The following is a 19156-nucleotide window of genomic DNA, read 5'->3' as shown; positions in this document are numbered from 1 at the left end:
TGGCTTTGTGTTGGGAGTACCAACACCCCAAATTCTAACTACACTGAAGAAAAGTAAAAATGATAAAATGTTATCTGAGTACAAAGAGTTCCAAATAGTAAAACTGTCAATACTCCCCAAATTGACATACAGGTTTAAAGACATTCCTACCAAAATCCTAGAGAGATTTTTTTTATATATACAGACAAGATGAATCTAAAATGCAGATGGAAAGGTAATAGAACTAGAATAACAATTTCGAAAAAGGATAAAAGTCAGAGGAATTAAGCAACTCAATTATTAAAACATAACATGTAGCTGCAGAATTTGACTATACGGTATGGGGGAAGGGACAAACATATGGAACAATGGAATAAAACAGAGAAACCAGAAGTATATGTACACAAATAACTCCAAGTGATTTTTGTCAAAAATATGAAAGTAATTTAATGGACAAAGAATAGCCTTTTCAGAAATAAATGGTGTTGGAGAAATTGGACAACCTAGAGTATCAACTACACCTAAATCTCAACCTCATACCTCATACAAAAAGCAGCTCATCGCAGATCACAGATGTAAATGTAAAAATACAACCCTATAACATTTTTTAAAAAACTGGAGAAAAAGTCTTTTCAGCAAGTATTGCTGGGAAACATTGAACAGCTGCATGCAAATCAATGAAACTAGAACACACCCTCACACCATGCACCAAAATAAACTCAAAATGGCTGAAAGATTTAAACTGACAAGACACCATCAAACTCCTGGAAGAAAACATAGGCAAAACATTCTCTGACATCACCTTATGAATATTTTCTCAGGTCAGTCTCCCAAAGCAACAGAAATAAAAGCAAAAATAAACCAATGGGACCTAATCAAACTGAAAAGCTTTTGCACAGCAAAGGAAACCAAAAAGAAAACAAGACAACTTACAAAATGGGAGAAAATACTTTCAAATGATGCAATTGATAAGGTCTTAATCTTTAAAACATACAAACAACTTATACAACTCAACAGAAAAAAAGCCAACAACCCAGTTGAAAAATGGGCAAAAGACATGAATAGACATTTCTCCAAGGAAGATATACAGATGGCAAACAAGCACATGAAAAAATGCTCAACATCCCTGATTATTACAGAAATGCAAGTCAAAACTACTATGAGGTACCACCTCACACCAGTCCAAATGGCCATCATTAATAAGTCCACAAATAACAAATGCTGGAGGGGGTGTGGAGGAAAGGGAACCCTCCTGCACTGTTGGTGGGAATGTAAGCTGGTACAACCACTATGGAGAACAGTATGGAGGTACCTTAGAAATCTATCCATAGAACTACCATATGACCCACCAATCCCACCCTTGGGCATATATCTGGGCAAAACTTTGCTTGAAAAAGACACATGCACCTGCATGTTCATTTCAGCACTATTCACAATAGCCAAGACATGGAAACAACCCAAATGTCCATCAACGGATTATTGGATTAGGAAGATGTGGTATATAATCACAATGGAATACTACTCAGCCATAAAAAAGAACAAAATAATGCCATCTGCAGCAAGATGGATGCAACTAGAGACTCTCATACGAGTGAATACAGTCAGAAAGAGAAAGACAAATACCATATGATATCACATATCTGGAATCTAATATATGGCACAAATGAACCTTTTCACAGAAATGAAAATCATGGACTTGGAGAATAGACTTGTGGTTGCCAAGAGGGAGGGGGAGGGAGTAGGGTAGATTTGGAGCTTGTGGTTAATAGATGCAAACTATTGTCTTTGGAATGGATCAGCGATGAGATCCTGCTGTGTAGCACTGGCAACTATGTCTGGTCACTTATGACAGAGCTTGATAATGTGAGAAAAAAGAATGTGTACATGCATGTGTAATTGGGTCACCATGCTGTACAGTAGAAAATTGACAGAACACTATAAACCAGCTATAATGGAAAAAAATAAAAATCATTATACAAAAAAAATAATAGCAGGTGGTAAAACCACATGATCAGAGATAGGAAATTTAAAGACACTAAGTTGATGAAGCTGTGGGAAAACAGAACCTCTTTTGCTTTGCCAGAAATAGAGCAATGAAAATTCACTTGAAAAGTATTCTGACAATATCTAATAAAGTTGTAAACTTAAGCATCCCTTTAAAAAAATAAAAAATAAATAAATCTTCAGGATCTAGGGCTAGGCAAAGAATCCCTGGACTTGAGACTAAAAGCATGTTTGTTTGTTTTTTTCCGTTAAAAGAAAAATTGATAAATTGGACTGAATCAAATTTTAAAACTTTTGTTCCACTAAGAAAATGAAAAGAGACTCTGGCAAGATAGTGGAGGAATGGGATGTGGAGCTCACTTGCTCCCACAAACACATCAAAAATACATCTACATGTGGAATGATTTTCACAGAGCATCTAAGTTCATAGTGATACAGGCCTCAAAAAATAAGAAAAATTATCAAATAAACAACCTAATCTAGCACCTAAAAGAATTAGAAAAAGATCAAACAAAACCAAAAGTTATACAAAGGAAGGAAATCATAAATATCAGAAAGGAAATCAATAAAATAGAGATTTAAGAAATAGCAAAAAAAAATTAATAAAACCAAGAGCTAGTTCTTTGAAAGAGTAAACAAAATTGACAAGCTTCTGGCTAGGCTCACCAGAGAAAGAGAAAGAGAATCCAAATAAACAAAATAAGAAATGAAATAGAAAGAACTGACTGAAATAGGACAAAATAACAAAATAAGAACTGACTGAAATAGGAGAAATCTCAACTGATACAGCAGAAATACAGAAAAAAAAACTACATAAGAATACTATGAACAATTATATGCCAACAAATTTGACAACCTAGAAGAAATGTACAACTTTCTATAAACATACAGCCCACCAAAACTGAATCAAGAAGAAATAGATAACTTGAATAGACAGATCACTAGAAGTGAAATAGAATCTGTAATTTAAAAATTCCCTACAAACAAAAGTCCAGGTCCAGATGGCTTCAATAGTCAAATTGTACCAAACATACAAAGAAGAACTTTTAATCAACCATCTCAAACTGTTCCCAAAGACTGAAGAGGAGGGAATACTCCAAAAGATATTCTGTGAAGCCACTATCACCCTGATACCAAAACCAGACAAAGATAACCAAAAAAGAAAATTATAGGTCACTACCTTAAATAAATATAGATGCAAAAATTCTCAACAAGGAGTTCCTGTTATGGCACAGTGGTTAACGAATATGACTGGGAACCATGAGGTTGTGGGTTCAATCCCTGCCCTTGCTCAGTGGGTTAAGGATCCTGCATTGCCGTGAGCTGTGGTGTGGGTCACAGATGCGGCTTGGATCCTGTGTTGCTGTGGCTCTGGCATAGGCCAGTGGCTACAGCTCCAATTCAACCTCTAGCCTGGGAACCTCCACATGCCATGGGAGCAGCCCAAGAAAAGGCAAAAAAGACAAAAAAAAAATTCTCAACAAAATATTAGCAAACCAAATCCAAAAACACATTAAACAAATCATACACCATGATCAAGTGGGATTCATCACAAATTGACAAGAATAGTTCAACATACACAAGTTAATCAATGCAATACAACACATTAATAAAACAAAGTCATAAACCACATGATCATCTCAATAGATTCAGAAAAAGCATCTGACAAATTCAACACCTATTCATGATAAAAACTCTTACCAAAGAGGGTATAGAGGGAACATATCTCAAAATAATAAAAGTCATTTATGACAAACCCACAGCCAATAAAATACTCAATGGAAAAAAGCTGAAAGTCTTCCCTCTAAAATCTGGAATAAGACAAGAATGCCCACTCTCACCACTTTTATTCAACATAGTATAGGGAGTCACAACAATCAGATAAAAGAAAGAAAAGAAAAGAAAAGAAAAGAAAAGAAAAGAAAAGAAAAGAAAAGAAAAGGCTGTCCAAATTGAATGGGAAGAGGTAAAACTCTCAATATATGCAGATGACATGATATGATACATAGAAAACCCTCAGGATTCCACACAAAAACTACTCAATCTGATAAATGAATTCAGCAAAGTAGCAGGACACAATTTAACATTTAGAAATTTAGCTGCATTTTATTACACTAACGATGAAATATCAAGAAGAGAATATTTAAAAAAAAACTCTTTAAAATCATACCAAAAACAAAATAAAATACCTAGGAATAAACCTGTCCAAGGATGTAAAAGAATTATATACTGATAACTATAAAATATTAATAAAAGAAATTAAAAAGGATGGAAAGAAATGGAAATATATCCCATACTCTTGGATTGGAATAATTAATATTGTTAAAATGGGATTACTACCCAAAACAGTCTATAGATTTAATATGATCCCTATCAAATGTCCCATGACATTTTTCAGAACTAGAACAAATAATCCAAAAATGTATATGGAACTATAAAAGACTCAGAATTGCCAAAACAATCCTGGGGGGAGGGAGGGGAAGGAGGCATAACTCTCCCAGGTTTCAGACAATATTACAGAGCTACATTCATCAAAACAGTATGACATTAGTGTTCAACATAGTTTTGGAAGTTCTAGCCACAGCAATTAGAGAAGAAAAAGAAATAGAAGGAATTAAAATTGGAAAAGAAGTAGTAAAACTATCACTGTTTGCAGATGATATGATACTATACTTAGAAAACCTTAAAGACAACACTGAACAACTGTTAGAACTCATCAATGAATTTGGCAAAGGCACAGGCTACAAAATTAATACACAGAAATATATTGCTTTTCTATATACTAATAATGAAAACTCAGAAAGAGAAATCAGAGAAACCATCCCATTTACAATCACATTAAAATGAATAAAATACCTAGGAATATACCTACCTAAATAGACAAAAGACCTATACTCTGAAAAAAATAAAATGTTAATGAAAGAAATCAAAGATGACTCAAACAGACTGAAAGACATACCATGCTCTCAGATTGGAAGAATCAATACTGTCAAAATGACCACACTACCCCAGGCAAACTACAGATTCAATGCAATCCCTATCAAATTACCAAAAACATTCTTCACAGAAGTAGAACAGAATATTTTAAAATTTGCATGGAAATACAAGAGATTCCAAATAGCCAAAGCAATATTGAAAAAGAAAAATGAAAATGGAGGAATCAAGCTTCCTGACCTTAGACAATACTACAATGCAACAGTGATCAATATGGTACTAGCACAAAAACAGAAATATAGACCAATGGAACAGGATGGAAAGTCCAAATATAAATCCAAGTACTTCTGGGCAACTAATCTATGACAAAGAAAGACAAAATATAAAGAAAGATAGCCTCTTCAGTAAATGGTGCTGGGAAAACTGGAAAGCTACATGTATAAGAATGAAAGTAGAACATTATCTGAAACCACATACAAAAATAAACTCAAAATGGATTAAAGACCTAAATATAAGGCCAGATAGTATAAAACTCCTAGAAGAAAACATAGGCAGAACACTCTTTGACATAAATGACAGCAACATCTCGTTTGATCCACCTCCTAGAATAATGACAATAAAGACACAAATAAACCAATGAGACCTAAAGAAACTTACAAGCTTTTGCACAGCAAAGGAAACCATTAAAAAAACAAAATGACAACCCATAGGAATGGAAGAAAATCTTTGCCAATTATGCAACAGACAAGGGCCTAATCTCCAAAATATACAAACAACTCATGCAACTCAACAGCACAAAAACAAACAGCCCAAATGGATAGAAGACCTAAATAGATATTTCTCCAAAGAAGATATATGGATGGACAGCAGGAATATGAAAAAATTCTCAATATCACTAATTATTTGAGAAATGCAAATCAAAACTACAATGAGGTGACACATCACAACAGACAGAATTGCCATCATTAACAAAACAACAAATGATAAATGCTGGAGAGGGTGTGGAGAAAAAGGTACCCTCCTCCACTGTTGGTAGGGATGTAAACTGGTACAACCACTATGGAAAACAGTATGGAGGTATCTCAGAAAACTAAATATAGAGCTACCATATGATCCACCTACTTCATTGCTGGGCAAATATCCAGACAAGTCTTTCATTGAAAAAGATTATGCAACCATATGTTCACAGCAGCACTATTCACAACAGCCATGACATGGAAACCACCTAAGTGTCCATTGACAGACGAATGGATTAAGAAGATTTGGTACATATATACAATGGAATATTACTCGACCATAAGAAAGATAAACTACCACCATTTGCAGCAACATGGATGGAGCTAGAGACTCTCATACTAAGTGAAGTAAGCCAGAAAGAAAAAGACAAATGCCATTTGATATTACTTATTTGTGGAATGTAAAATATGGAACAGATGATCCTATCTAAAAATAACAAACAAACATACAAAAAGCAGAAATAGAGCATGGCCAAGAAGAGCAGACTTGGGGTTCCCAGGGACAGGGGAGGGGAGTGAGTTGGAGGGATGGGCATTTGGGGGGTTGGGGGGATGAAAACTGCTATATCTGGAATGAATAGGCAATGGGATCCTACTGTACGGCACAGAGAAATATGTGTGATTGGGTCACTTTGTTGTACAACAGAACTTGAGGAAATACTGTAAACCAACTATACTTTAATAATAAAAAAAAATATGGTATTAGTAGAAAAATAGATATATGGATCAATGGAACACAACAGAAAGCCCAGAAACACATACAAACACCTATGGTCAATTAATCTTCGTCAAATGAGACAAGAACATAAAGTGGGGAAAAGAGAGTCTCTTCGGCAGGTGGTGCTGGATAAGCTGGACAACTGCATGTAAATCTGTTAAGTTAGAATACACCCTTACAGGGAGTTCCCATTGTGGCGCAGCAGAAATGAATCTGTCTAGTATCCATGAGGATGCAGGTTCGTCCCTGGCCTTGCTCAGTGGGTTGGGAATCCGGCATCGCTGTGAGCTATGGTGTAGGTCACAGATGCAGCTCAGATCTTGCATTGCTGTGGCTGTGGCATTGGCTGGTAGCTTTAGCCTCAATTTGACCCCTAGCCTGAGAAATTCCATATGCTGTTGGTATGGCCCTAAAAAGAAAAAAGAAAAAAAAGAAAAAGAAAGAAAAAAAATAATAACACACATTTGCACCATGGCAAAAAAAAAAAAAAAAAAAAAAGAACCTCAAAATGATTACAGATTCAAACATAAGACCTGACACCATAAAACTCCTTGAAAAGAGCATAGGCAAAACATTCTCTAACATCAACCATACAAATGTTTTCTTAGATCAGTCTCCCAATGCAATAGAAATAAAACCAAAAATAAACAAATGGGACCTAATCAAACTTACAAGCTTTTGTACAACAAAGGAAACCATTTTAAAAAATGAAAAACCTATGGAATGGGAGAAAATACTTGCAAACGAAGCACTTGACAAAGGCTTAATTTCCAAAATACACAAACAGCTCGTGCAACTCAATAACAAAGAAACAACCCAATCAAAAAATAGGCAGAAGACCTAAATAGACGTTTCTCCAAAGACTTACAGATGTCCAGTAGCCATTTTAAAAGATGCTCAATATCACTATTAGAGAAATGTAAATCAAAACTGTAATGAAGTACCACCTCACATCAGTTAGACTGATCATCATTAAAAAGCCCACAAATAACAAATGCTGAAAAGGATGTGGAGAAAAGGAAACCCTCCTACATTGTTGGTGAGAATGTAAGTTCATGCAACCACTATAGAAAACAGTATGGAAGTTCCTCAGAAATTCTCAAAATAGAATTACCATATGACCCAAACAAAACAATGATTCAAAGGGATAATGCACCCCTATGTTGAATGAGGCACTATTCACAACAGCCAAGACTTTGAAACAACTTAAATGTCCACCAACAGATTAGTGAATAAAGAAGATGCAATATATATGTACAATGGAATACTACTCAGCCATAAAAAGAACAAAATAATGCCGTTCACAGCAACATGGATGCAACTAGAAATTATCATACTAAATGAAGTCAGAAAGAAGACAAATACCATGTGATACCACTTATATGTGGATGCTAAAATATGGGACAAGTAAACTTATCTATAAAACAGAAATGGACTCATAGATCATGATGGAAAATAATATTTTTTCTTTTTCTTTTTTTTTTTTTGACCACTACACTGATAGCATATGGAAGTTCCCAGGCTAGGGGTTGAATCATAGCTGCAGCTTAGGGCTACACCACAGCCATGGCAACACTAGATCCAAGTTGTATCTTTGACCTTCACTACAGCTTACAGGCATGCTGGATCCTTAACCCACTGTGCAAGGCCCAGGACAAAACCCGCACCCTTACAGAGACAACATTAGGTTCTTAACCTGTTGAGCCAAGAGCAACTCTGAAAAAAATATTTTTTAAAAGCATATATATATACATATATGTATATGTACACACACACATATGTATGACAGAGTCAGTGTGCTATACAGCAGAAATTGTGCAACATTGTAAATTAAGCATAGTTTAATTTTAAAAAATAAAACAAAAAAAAACTGCCTCTCCAAGACCAGGAAAAATAAAATAAAATATGGCACAAATGAACCTATTTACAAAACAGAAATAGACTCACAGACATAAAGAATAGACTTGTGGTTACAAAGGGGCGGGGGGAATGGTTTTTAGGGCCACATCTGTGGCATGTGGAAGTTCCCAGGCTAGAGGTTGAATCGGAGCTGCAGGTGTCGGCCTACTCCACAGCCACAGCAACACAGGGTCCGAGCCACATCGGCAACCCACACCACAGCTCATGGAAACTCCAGATACTTAACCCACCCAGGGAGGCCAGGGATTGAATCCACATCCTCATGGATTCTAGTCAGATCCGTTACCACTGAGCCACAATGGGAACTCCCAAGATATCTTTTAATGGGTGAATGGCTAAGCAACTGTGGTACATCCAATACTACTCAGCAATAAAAGGGAACAGACTACTGATACACATACAATACAATAGGATGAATTTCCAGAAAATTACACTGAGTGAAAAAAGCCAATCCCAAAAGGCTACATGATTCCATTTACATAACACTCTTGAAATAACAAAATTACAGAAATGGAGAACAGACTAGTAGTTGTCGGGATTTAAGGAGAATGTAGGAGAAAATGACCATAAGAAAGTAACATAAAGAGTCTTTATGGTGAAAGAAATGTTCTGTATCTTGACTGTATCAATGTCAAAACCCTGGTTGTGACACTGTTCTGCAGTTTCACATGATGTTAACACGAGGAAAACTGGAGAAAATGTACATAGGATCTACATACTATTTCTTATAGTTAAATGTGAACTTACAATGATCTCAGAATAGCAAGATTTATTTTTTAAAAAATCCTTTAAAAAACATAAAAAGAATAAAATAGGATAAGTATGAAACTGATCTCCAAATTCTAAAATATGAAATTTAGGGAACATCTTTTATAATAACATATGTATACCACTTAAGAAAAAAATCTATTATATATTTATACGTATTTAAGAAAAATTTGAGTAAATTCATGAGTCACCCATGACAGATGTTCATGAGAATCAGGATTGCTCAGGACCCATTTCTAGACTCAGAGACAGAGAGTAGAGAGGAGTCCTAATAGACCTAGAATTAAAACTCTAGAAAACCCACTGTTCTGACCCTGTCTAGCCAGTCCTTTTTGCCCTGGTGCCTCGATGACTGGTGGCAAGACTCCCAATAGGTTAAGAAAAGCCAGGAATTCCTATGTCCAAAGGAATTATTGGCTGGCAGTTTAGACTTTCTGGAAATGCAATCTCTCACTCAGGCCACTAAGAGATCATTTCCTATTTTAAAAGCCACAGGACACAAGTTGAAAACAACCTGAAAGCAAACTCTCCTTTCATTCTTTTTATTTTCAAACAAGAAAACGAAGGCCTCAGAGGTCCTACAAGTTATCTAGACCTCCTTGACTCCATCACATAAGTACAGTTTCTCCTAGGAAATATTGGTAAAATGATCCAAGTTTACTCCCTCTTAGGAGAACCACAGGTAATGAACAGAAACATTTCAGTGAGCTGAATTATCCTTCTGTTAGCAGGAGAGTTAGCAAAATGATCTATCCCTATCTGTCTACCACACAATGGCCAGGAAGTCCTATAGGATGGCAGAGATGCCCTCAAGCATCACTTCAAAATATTAGAAATGAATTCTGATCATCTCCAGCTACCCTTAACTTAAAACATTCTACCATCTTTGATTTTACAAGCTGCCTGGACATTATTAGTTCAGGTAGAATCCAAGCCAATGATTTTAAAGACCTCAAATGCCTCAAAAACCCTGATGAAGCCAGATTTCCCCCCCCCGCCCAATCACCACTCTCATCCATAAGCTACTTGGAGACTTTGTCTAGTGTCTAAGTACCATAGACGAACCCAAACCTCCCCAGAGAACATCATCCACATGTCTAAGAATTCAGCCTCTACCCTAATCTGGCCCATGGGACCTTACCACTATGTTCCCTGACATCACTGCTAGCTTGAAGTCTACTAGGACCATGGCTTTCCCCTCTGATTGAGTTTTATCCTTCTTCCACATCTCATGATTATTATTATTACTATTTTTTTGCTTTTTTAGGGCCACACCCACAACATATGGAAGTTTCCAGGCTAGGGGTTGAGTAGGAGCCACTACAGCTGCCGGCCACAGCCACAGCAATGGCAGGATCCGAGCCACATCTACGACCTACACCATAGCTCATGGCAACCCAAGACACACTGAGTGAGGCCAGGGATCAAACCTGCATCCTCATGGATTCTAGTTGGATTCATTTCCACTGGGCCACAAAGGAAACTCCCCACATCTCATGATTTTTAGCTTGACTAAATCATCAGCAGCTCACACTATCATTAAAGACCTTTCCAGACAGACAACCATCTGGCTATATTTTCTTTCCCCGGAGGAGTGCGGTGCTGTTGGCTGGTTCAAGGACCAATCTGAGAGACAGTTCTATTCTCATTTTTACATGTAGTCTCCTCCCCCACCTGAGGCCACCACTCTGCAGAGGCAGTCTGGAGGTCATCCTAGTGGAGATGAAGACATCCAACGTGTTCCCAAAAAATGCCACCAACTGAGTTCTCTGCCTCTTTCTATTCCTCCAGCTCAAGTGATTCTATTATATAGAATTAACCTACTGTTGCTTAGAGGTCACACATTCAAAACCAAGCTGAAATCAAATAAGAACATGCTACACTCACTGTAATAAGCAAATGAGTGCCCGCCCACAGAGGAGTTTCCAGCTCAATCTCAGCTGTCTGTGCTTAGTACTAGGCTGTCTCTGGTTTCTACTAGAAGTAAATCCTGAGAAATAACTCAAATGTGAGTAGTTTATTTTAGGAGTAATTTCAGGAAACACTGGTAAGAGACTGGGAAAGTGAGACAGGAAAGAGAAGGAAGCTAATAAAGTACATTATCAAGCCTACTCCTACTGTAGGCAGCTGGGGCTCAATGCCACCAGGGAACTTCAGAGAACAGTGCAGAACACACCTCACAGTTATGCAAAATGAGAAGCAAGAAAGCTTGGGCACTTGTCCAAAATGCTCTGTTTGTCACTGGTTAAAAGCTATTTTTAGGGATGTTAACCACCCTCGGCCTTTCCAGCTTGCCCTGCGTGCTCCAGCCAGAGAGATGTTACCGAGCTCTCAGAGTCTGTATGTGTTCACCCATAAGTGCCAAGGTATGTGGGCACCTCTTGGTCTGTTACTCTGCACTATCTGCCCCATCCTGTGAACTGAGGGATGAGAGCCACAGTTAAATATTAGGACTCTTAACAGGCAATGAATCTAGACCACGCTGAAGTCTCTCCATGAAACAGACAAAACAGAATGCACTTATTCCATGATGCATTTCCTTAAAATTGTTCAAAACCAGAACATACTGTAAGGGGAGTGTTACTTTTCTCACCAGAAATGAGAAATGGAAAAGGAACATAAGTTTTTTTTTGCCTTGGTGATGGTCAGAGTGTTGAGGGGCTGTTTATACAGCCATGAACTTCAACGGTTTTAACAACCAAAGACTCACCAGCCCCCACATTCCCCCTAATTCACTGCTGAGCACCCCAAATTTAAAAACAAAACAACAAAAAAACAACACAACAAGTAAGCAAAGGCTCTGAATGATGAACTGTGACTATTTAGTTGACATCACAGAATGAACAAAGTAGTATATTTCTGAAAGGGAAAATATGTTAAAGCTTCATGATAAATTATCCCCAGCAACTGCTATCATGGCTTCTCACATTTTCTTCTAGCAAAGGAAGGGTTCTCAAGTTGTAAAAAGTGTTTAATCAGATTCATATTTCAGTCACAAGGAAGAATGCCTAGTTTTCTTGAGCCAAAAGTGTTCATTAAAAAGTCATTTCATTGAGCATCTTTTATGATGTTTACTTTGGAGATTCAAGGAGGAATAAGGTGATACCTACACAGAAGGAGGGCATGATGTTTATTATTCATAGGAACTTTGTCCCATAGGTAATTTCCCTATAAAAAGTGAAGAAGGGAAATGAAAGGCCAGATTGAGAAAAGCCCTTCCAAGTATTTGGGCAGAACAGAGAAGGCAGATGTTCTAGTGAAAAAAAAAAAATGTATTGCAGGGAAGAGAAAAGCCAAAAGCAAATTTAGGATAAAATAGGGCATAACCACATAAAATAATATTATATATAATGACATGTTATACTCACTGGATCTGGAGCCACAGGAAGGAGCTATCTGACCAGATGGGCAAGTGCACATATTTGGCCTAGAACAGAATCCATCCCCACAGGAATGCCGGCAAATGGCTGTGAATAAAACCAGAGGTCTGTTAGCACATGGCTTCAGAGCACAGTGATTCACAGGGACCCAATCCTCAAATGAGGAAATCTGGCCAGTCAGGTTCCTCGTTAACTTTGCCATCATGACCTATGTGACCTTAGGCCTCAGGTTTATTCATTTATAAAACAAATCTGTTGGTCTAAATAAACTCTGGCTATAAGATTCAGCAACTTCTTTATCCATATCAGTGGATCTCCAGCCTCACTTTGCTTATTCCAAAATTCTCAATCTGTCAAAAATCCTAGGATGTTCTATAAAGGGGGAAAAAAATCCTGCATATATAAAAACATTGTCCTTTTAAGACTACTTCACTAGATCAGATCCTGCCAGTTGAGAACATACAATCTGTGGAGCAACATGTATCCTACATCTAGCCCTGTTGTGGATCGTGTCAACAGCCTGAGGGGAGAAGTGTGAATCCAGTTCAGTATTACTGATTCAAGAGCAGGGAAACCATTCATCTTTTAGAGAATTATTAACATTTTCAAGCCACCCAGAGATTAATATCACACTGGTACCTAATGCTGTGGTATTCAACAAAAGAATAAGTTCAAATGGCAAATGATTTATATTTATCAGAAGACTAATATTTGGTCACTACTTTTTATACTCATAGGCTTGACTCTTTCCTTAAACTCCTCCACAAACTTGCAGGAGGAAAAGCATACATGCAAGGCTAAAAATAATACCCTTGATAGAATGTGCACTGAAACATCAGAGGAGCTGAGGATGGAGATTGAACACTATTAAGAAATAATCTGTCAAAGGGTCCTACAAACATTTATTTAAATACCTGAAGTCAGCGTTTCTCAGAGATTCTATAGAACACTAGGTTTTGTTGTCAAGTTCATTTAAAAAATTCCAAATACCACTATATCCCTCTCTTGGTTTTGATCTTGAAATAAACCACAATGTGCCAAATGTACAGGTGACTTTTTGTCAAAATCAAGAATTGGGAAAGGATTGACATTTTTCGGTGACTAAGAGTACGCTGGTTGAAATAAACTCTTCTACTCTACAGACCACTCTTGGCCAAATGAGAATGGGGAGTAAGTGATTCCTTAATGTCCTTTCAGCTCTAAATTTCCCCATTATACTAATAGAGTTTTCTGAAAAATGAAAATTCTTTCTAGGGATGATGACTGCAAAAGTTCAAGGAGGACTGATGCCATAACTAATTTGACTTAGCATCTCCACTAACTGACATGCGATTTGTTTCTCAGTGTCTGTAGGATATGATGAGAGCTTTGCCATGGAAGCAGAGTCAGGAGAGGAATCTCTGGTGCCATCTGCATTCTCCTCCTGGTCTTTCCATTCATGTTCATCTGATGTTCTCTCTGCTTCCTTTCCTCTTTGTCTGAGAGTCAGGTCTGCTTTTGGCCTCAACACCCAAGTTCAACATACAAGGTTTGGGTAGGCTCATGGGTGGCCAACAAAGTTATAAATTGCAATAAGGAAAGCAGCAATGATAAACTTTGATTTTCAAAATCCCATCAAGGTGATTACAAAGTCTAGGCATCCAGGCACAACATATGTAATGATGTGAAACCCTGATCACAATATCCTTTGGTTCCATTCCCTCTATCTCAGAAATATTCTAAAAGAAGTCACTGAATTAAAATAGAACAGTGGTTTGACCAAGTGAACATAATTCCCAACCTGGATTCAGATAAAGTAAGAAAATCTCAGAGCTGGAAGGCTCTGACATAAACATATTTGTGGTATGCAGTTACAAAGGACCAAATAGCAAGAATCACCATGCAACCAAAACAACAAAAAAGGAACATGAAAAATGACAGATGGTGTATTTACTTACGGACAATACATTGATTTCCACCAGGTAAGGTTTTCCATCCAGGGCAACAGTAAGCATTATAACGTGATCCACAGACATTGGGTCTGAAACAAAAATGCAAAAATTCAATCACAAGAATTCCATACTTAAAAAAAAAGAATATATGACCAAATAAAAGTAAAAAATTCCTGAGTTATTAGAACAGTATGAATCTTTGCAGACAAGAAAAGCAAACTCATGGGACTCGATGCTGGCTTAGTAGTTTGGGACATTTAAACATGATACCAATAAGGACATGCTTAATGTCACCTACGCACACAGCACATCGAGAAAATAAAAACCAGAGATACAAAATGCAGTGCTTTCTATCATAATGCACAGATTTAAAATTTATGGAGCCATATGAGACTAGTTTAAATGATAAATTTACCAATATAGTCAAGAAAAGTCATCATAAAATCTACTGTATATGAGGTTTTAAATTTCTACTCATTGAAGTTGTATATATTCTTTCCTATGGCCCAGCTTACTTCTAGTATGTGACCAACATTTTTCCTTTCACTAGAATTAAAGGAATACAAACTCTGACATTAGTCAGAAAAAAATAAAAGCCAAAACATGTAAATATTTTTTTAGCCAAAGTTTGGAAACATAGTTGATACTGACAGTGACAGGAAAATAACGTCAGTGTGAATCTGGGTTCCTTGTTTATGGACATTTCATTACATATCTTGGAGCAGAATTTTGACTCAGGATCCAAATGATCTTTATTTAACAATTTAAGGGAGCAATTGGGTAAAGACCAAGCTAATTTTACACTGGAGACTAAGGCAGAGTATGTAACACACAGAGATCCAAAAGAAACGTTTCATTTTACTTTGCCATATCTGAGGGCCTGACCATTGATGTCAGTTCCTCAAGTTTAGGGGCTGATAAGGCAGATCAAAGGTTTTGCAATCAATTTCATAAACTTTGAGCTATCCCAAGAAGGCCTGGTGGTATAAAGACTGTATTCCCATAAGTATAAGCCTTTATTTAAAAACAACTGCAGGGCTAACATGTATTTGCAGTTAGGGTGCATTCACGCATTCTCCCTGTATATGCATGGAATGCTCCTGCATTGCCTCTGAACCGAGTACTTTACCCACATGAAGCACTGGGAGGCAAGATAAAGTCTCTCCCCTGTCCTGTCTCCTTGTACAGCCCCAGAGAACCTGGAATACTCTGTGGGGCAAAATGTACACTTCAGACAAACTGATGCTGAGGTTAGAAAGAGAAACAGGAATAAGGATGGAGGAGCCAGGGAGAGGGCCTGAAATCCATACCCCACAGCCTAGGGTTTCTCCAGGCCCAGAGAGAAAATGATTAGATAGAGCCTTAGTATGTGCATGATGTCAGAGTTGCTCTGAGCCTTAGCTTTTTCTCCAAAACTTGGATAATTAACGGTCTGCCTTGTCCATGTCATGTGTGTGTCTGTATATCAGATGAAATAATGAACATGAAAAGCTTCTATATGCAAAGGACAGTGAAAACACATAGCAGCAGGATGGAGGAATCATCTTCAGACCTAAATTAGCTATTCAGCTAAAGGAACCGTAAGAGAGTAAGGAAGAGAGAAAGATGTTATGAGGAATTCTAAGCCCAAGGTTTTTAATCCTATGTCCCTCCTGTGACAAAGCAGTGGCCAAAACTTCAGTTCAGAGTGCCTAGAACATCCTAGGGCAACTCAGAAGCTTGGAAAGGAGAGTGAGAGGAAAAGACAGGGTAGATGGCAGGGGCCAAGGGGACACTCAAAGCTTCCAAACTTCATAAAAGTTCTCTCAATCTAAAATGATAATCCAGGCCAAAGTCAACCACCTCAAACCTCCCCCACCAAGAGCCCATTACAACAATGCCACTGGATTTAGTCCAAGCCCAAACCAAACCCTGGAATAGCTTCAGAGGACCCCTGAGCCTTTGTAGGGTATCCTGTGGTTGGAGTAACTATGTTTTTCAAACAAAAATCAGGACATACTGTCTGACAAGAAGGAGTGTGTTTATGGAGCAACAACACATACAACAGGGTGAAAAGGCTAAGAAAAAAAGAATCCAGAATCATTCCTATCAATCCTACAAAAGCAAGATATTCAAAACATTTTCTAAGGTATTTGAAAAATCACAGCAATATAGACACTCTTTATTATTTATTCAATGTTTAGAATCAACTTACAGACAAAACCTGGAAATTTTACAATTTACAATGATTATGAAACAAAATGTACCTGCTTTCAACCTTCATGTGTCAAAAATCAGGAAACAAGTTGGGAATAAAGGTATGGAGAGAAATGAAGCAGGTGATCCAAGAAAGACAGGTTTAAGTATATAATGTTTTTAAATACCAATAACTAAAAGTCACTCAATAATTATTTTTTAAAATGGAAAGAAGAAAGAGTAAAAGGTATTGATCTAAGTGAGCTATGTCCCCATCTTCCATGGCAAGAAATCAATAGGTACTGTTTAAATCTAGACACAGAAGTACACACAGAGTATGTGGTGTCATGGGGATAAATATGAGAAGAGCTAAAAACAGAAATCATTAAAACTGGTTGCCTTAAGAGATAAGGATATGGGGAAATAGACTTCTTTTGCTATCTCATTTAATGCCCATCCAGAAGTGTTCATTTTTTTGAAGATGTGCTGTTATACTTCGATCATCATTTTTATGTACTTTCTTTTTTTCTTCTTCGTTTTTTCTTTTTACAGCTGCACAAGGAAGTTCTCAGGCTTGGGGCTGAATCAGAGCTGCAGCTGCGGGCCTACACCACAGCCACAGCAACTCAGTATCTGAGCTGCATCTGTGACCTACACCACAGCTTGTGGAAATGCTGGATACTTAATCCACTGAGCAAGGCCAGGGACTGATCCTGCATCCTCACCAATACCACATCAGGTTCTTAACCTTCTGAGCCACACAGGAACTCTATCTTGTATTTAAAAGAACAGTTTTACTTTACAAGTATGAACTTCTTATCTCATAAACAGCGTACTTTCTACATCCTTAGAATGAAACATTCATGGTTCCTGTTCATTGGTTATCACATTTTCACTTCATTACATTCTTTAAAATTCTATATAATATTGAATTATAATTTATTTTGCTTTCATGCTCTGATTTTTTTTTAGTTCAATAACTTTGTCCTTTTCAATAAATAATATATTATTTAATTTCAATTGTTTCAACCAACATCTTCAAATGACAATTGTTTTAATCTTGTTACATTTGTAACTAAACACATACTACTATGTCTTGTGGCTTAATGAAAAGTATTACATTGGAGTTCCCGTCGTGGCACAGTGGTTAATGAATCCGACTAGGAACCATGAGGTTGTAGGTTCGGTCCCTGCCCTTGCTCAGTGGGTTAACGATCCGGCGTTGCCGTGAGCTGTGGTGTAGGTTGCAGACGCGGCTCGGATCCTGCGTTGCTGTGGCTCTGGCGTAGGCCGGTGGCTACAGCTCCGATTCAGCCCCTGGCCTGGGAACCTCCATATGCCGAGGGAGCGGCCCAAGAAATAGCAACAACAACAACAACAACAAAAAAGACAAAAGACAAAAAAAAAGTATTACAAAGATATTAAGATTTTTCCTCTGCTGACTTTGGTCTTGAAAACTGCAAATTAAGTAAAGACATTCAAACAAGCTGGGTGGCATTTGTTCTACTTATACACAGAAAAAAAAATCACCTTAATTCTAGAAATAAATGAATGTCTTATTTACGTTGGAAAAACTAAAATATGTATAGGCTAAAGCAGACATGTTGGATGGTTTCCATTCTAAAAGATTTTACTCTAAGCTTTCAGCACAAAAAGCATAAACAAAGACAAATCTTTAATGAAGTTACTTTTTTGTGTAAATCAAAGTGTAGCATTCATACCTCTTCCTCTTCCTTTTCACTTTGGCAGCCATACCCAATTTACTACCAAAAAAAATGTCAAAGTATTTGTGCAAGTGGCAATAGCTTTCAGCAAATTAAAGGTAGAATTCAAAGGGAAAAGATATACTAAGTGCTAAAATGCATTGTTTGATTTTCATAGCAACTCTCTGAGCTAAATTCTATCATTACTGTCTTTAACAGTAAGGAAACTGTGACTTGGGAAGATTAAACAAAACAGCCAAGGTCCCATAGCTTGGAAGCAGAGATGGGGATTTGAAGTCAGGAAGTCTTATTCCAGAGTACACTGTCTTAAATCCCTATGTTAAAACAAAGATAAATTTAAGGGACAAGATAATATTCACCCAGTGACATTCATGATGACATGGGTAACAAAAATCACAAAACATTCATCAATGGACCAAAGATAAAGCATAAATTGTTTTTTACCTCTATCTTAAGAGTTCATAGGGTAAAGGGGAAAATATGTTTTACATTCTACTTTACCACTGTTTATTACATTTTTAAAATTACTAAGTCTTTATCTGTAACTTTTACCAGTCGCTTTGAATGTTGTGCTCTGCAACCACCCAGCTCCAATCACTCTGAGGGC

At 37.2% G+C, this 19156-nt stretch overlaps 1 protein-coding gene across 1 annotated transcript in view; it reads right to left on the bottom strand.

Moving 5' to 3' along the window:
* The window catches only part of FBN1 (fibrillin 1), a 258301-nt gene that overhangs the window by 212144 nt on the left and 27001 nt on the right, over positions 1-19156 (bottom strand). The window contains exons 3-4 of the mRNA XM_047766424.1: positions 14657-14739; positions 12708-12806 (exon numbers count right to left, since the gene is read on the bottom strand). Coding sequence (XP_047622380.1) covers positions 12708-12806; positions 14657-14739 — 182 coding nt within the window. The remainder of the gene's footprint in view (positions 1-12707; positions 12807-14656; positions 14740-19156) is intronic.

This window comes from Phacochoerus africanus, chromosome 2, assembly GCF_016906955.1.
Source record: "Phacochoerus africanus isolate WHEZ1 chromosome 2, ROS_Pafr_v1, whole genome shotgun sequence".
In the NCBI taxonomy this organism is placed as follows: Eukaryota; Metazoa; Chordata; class Mammalia; order Artiodactyla; family Suidae; genus Phacochoerus; species Phacochoerus africanus.
The sequence above is the reverse complement of the archived record's forward strand: the minus strand, read 5'-3'. Positions and strand labels throughout refer to the sequence as shown.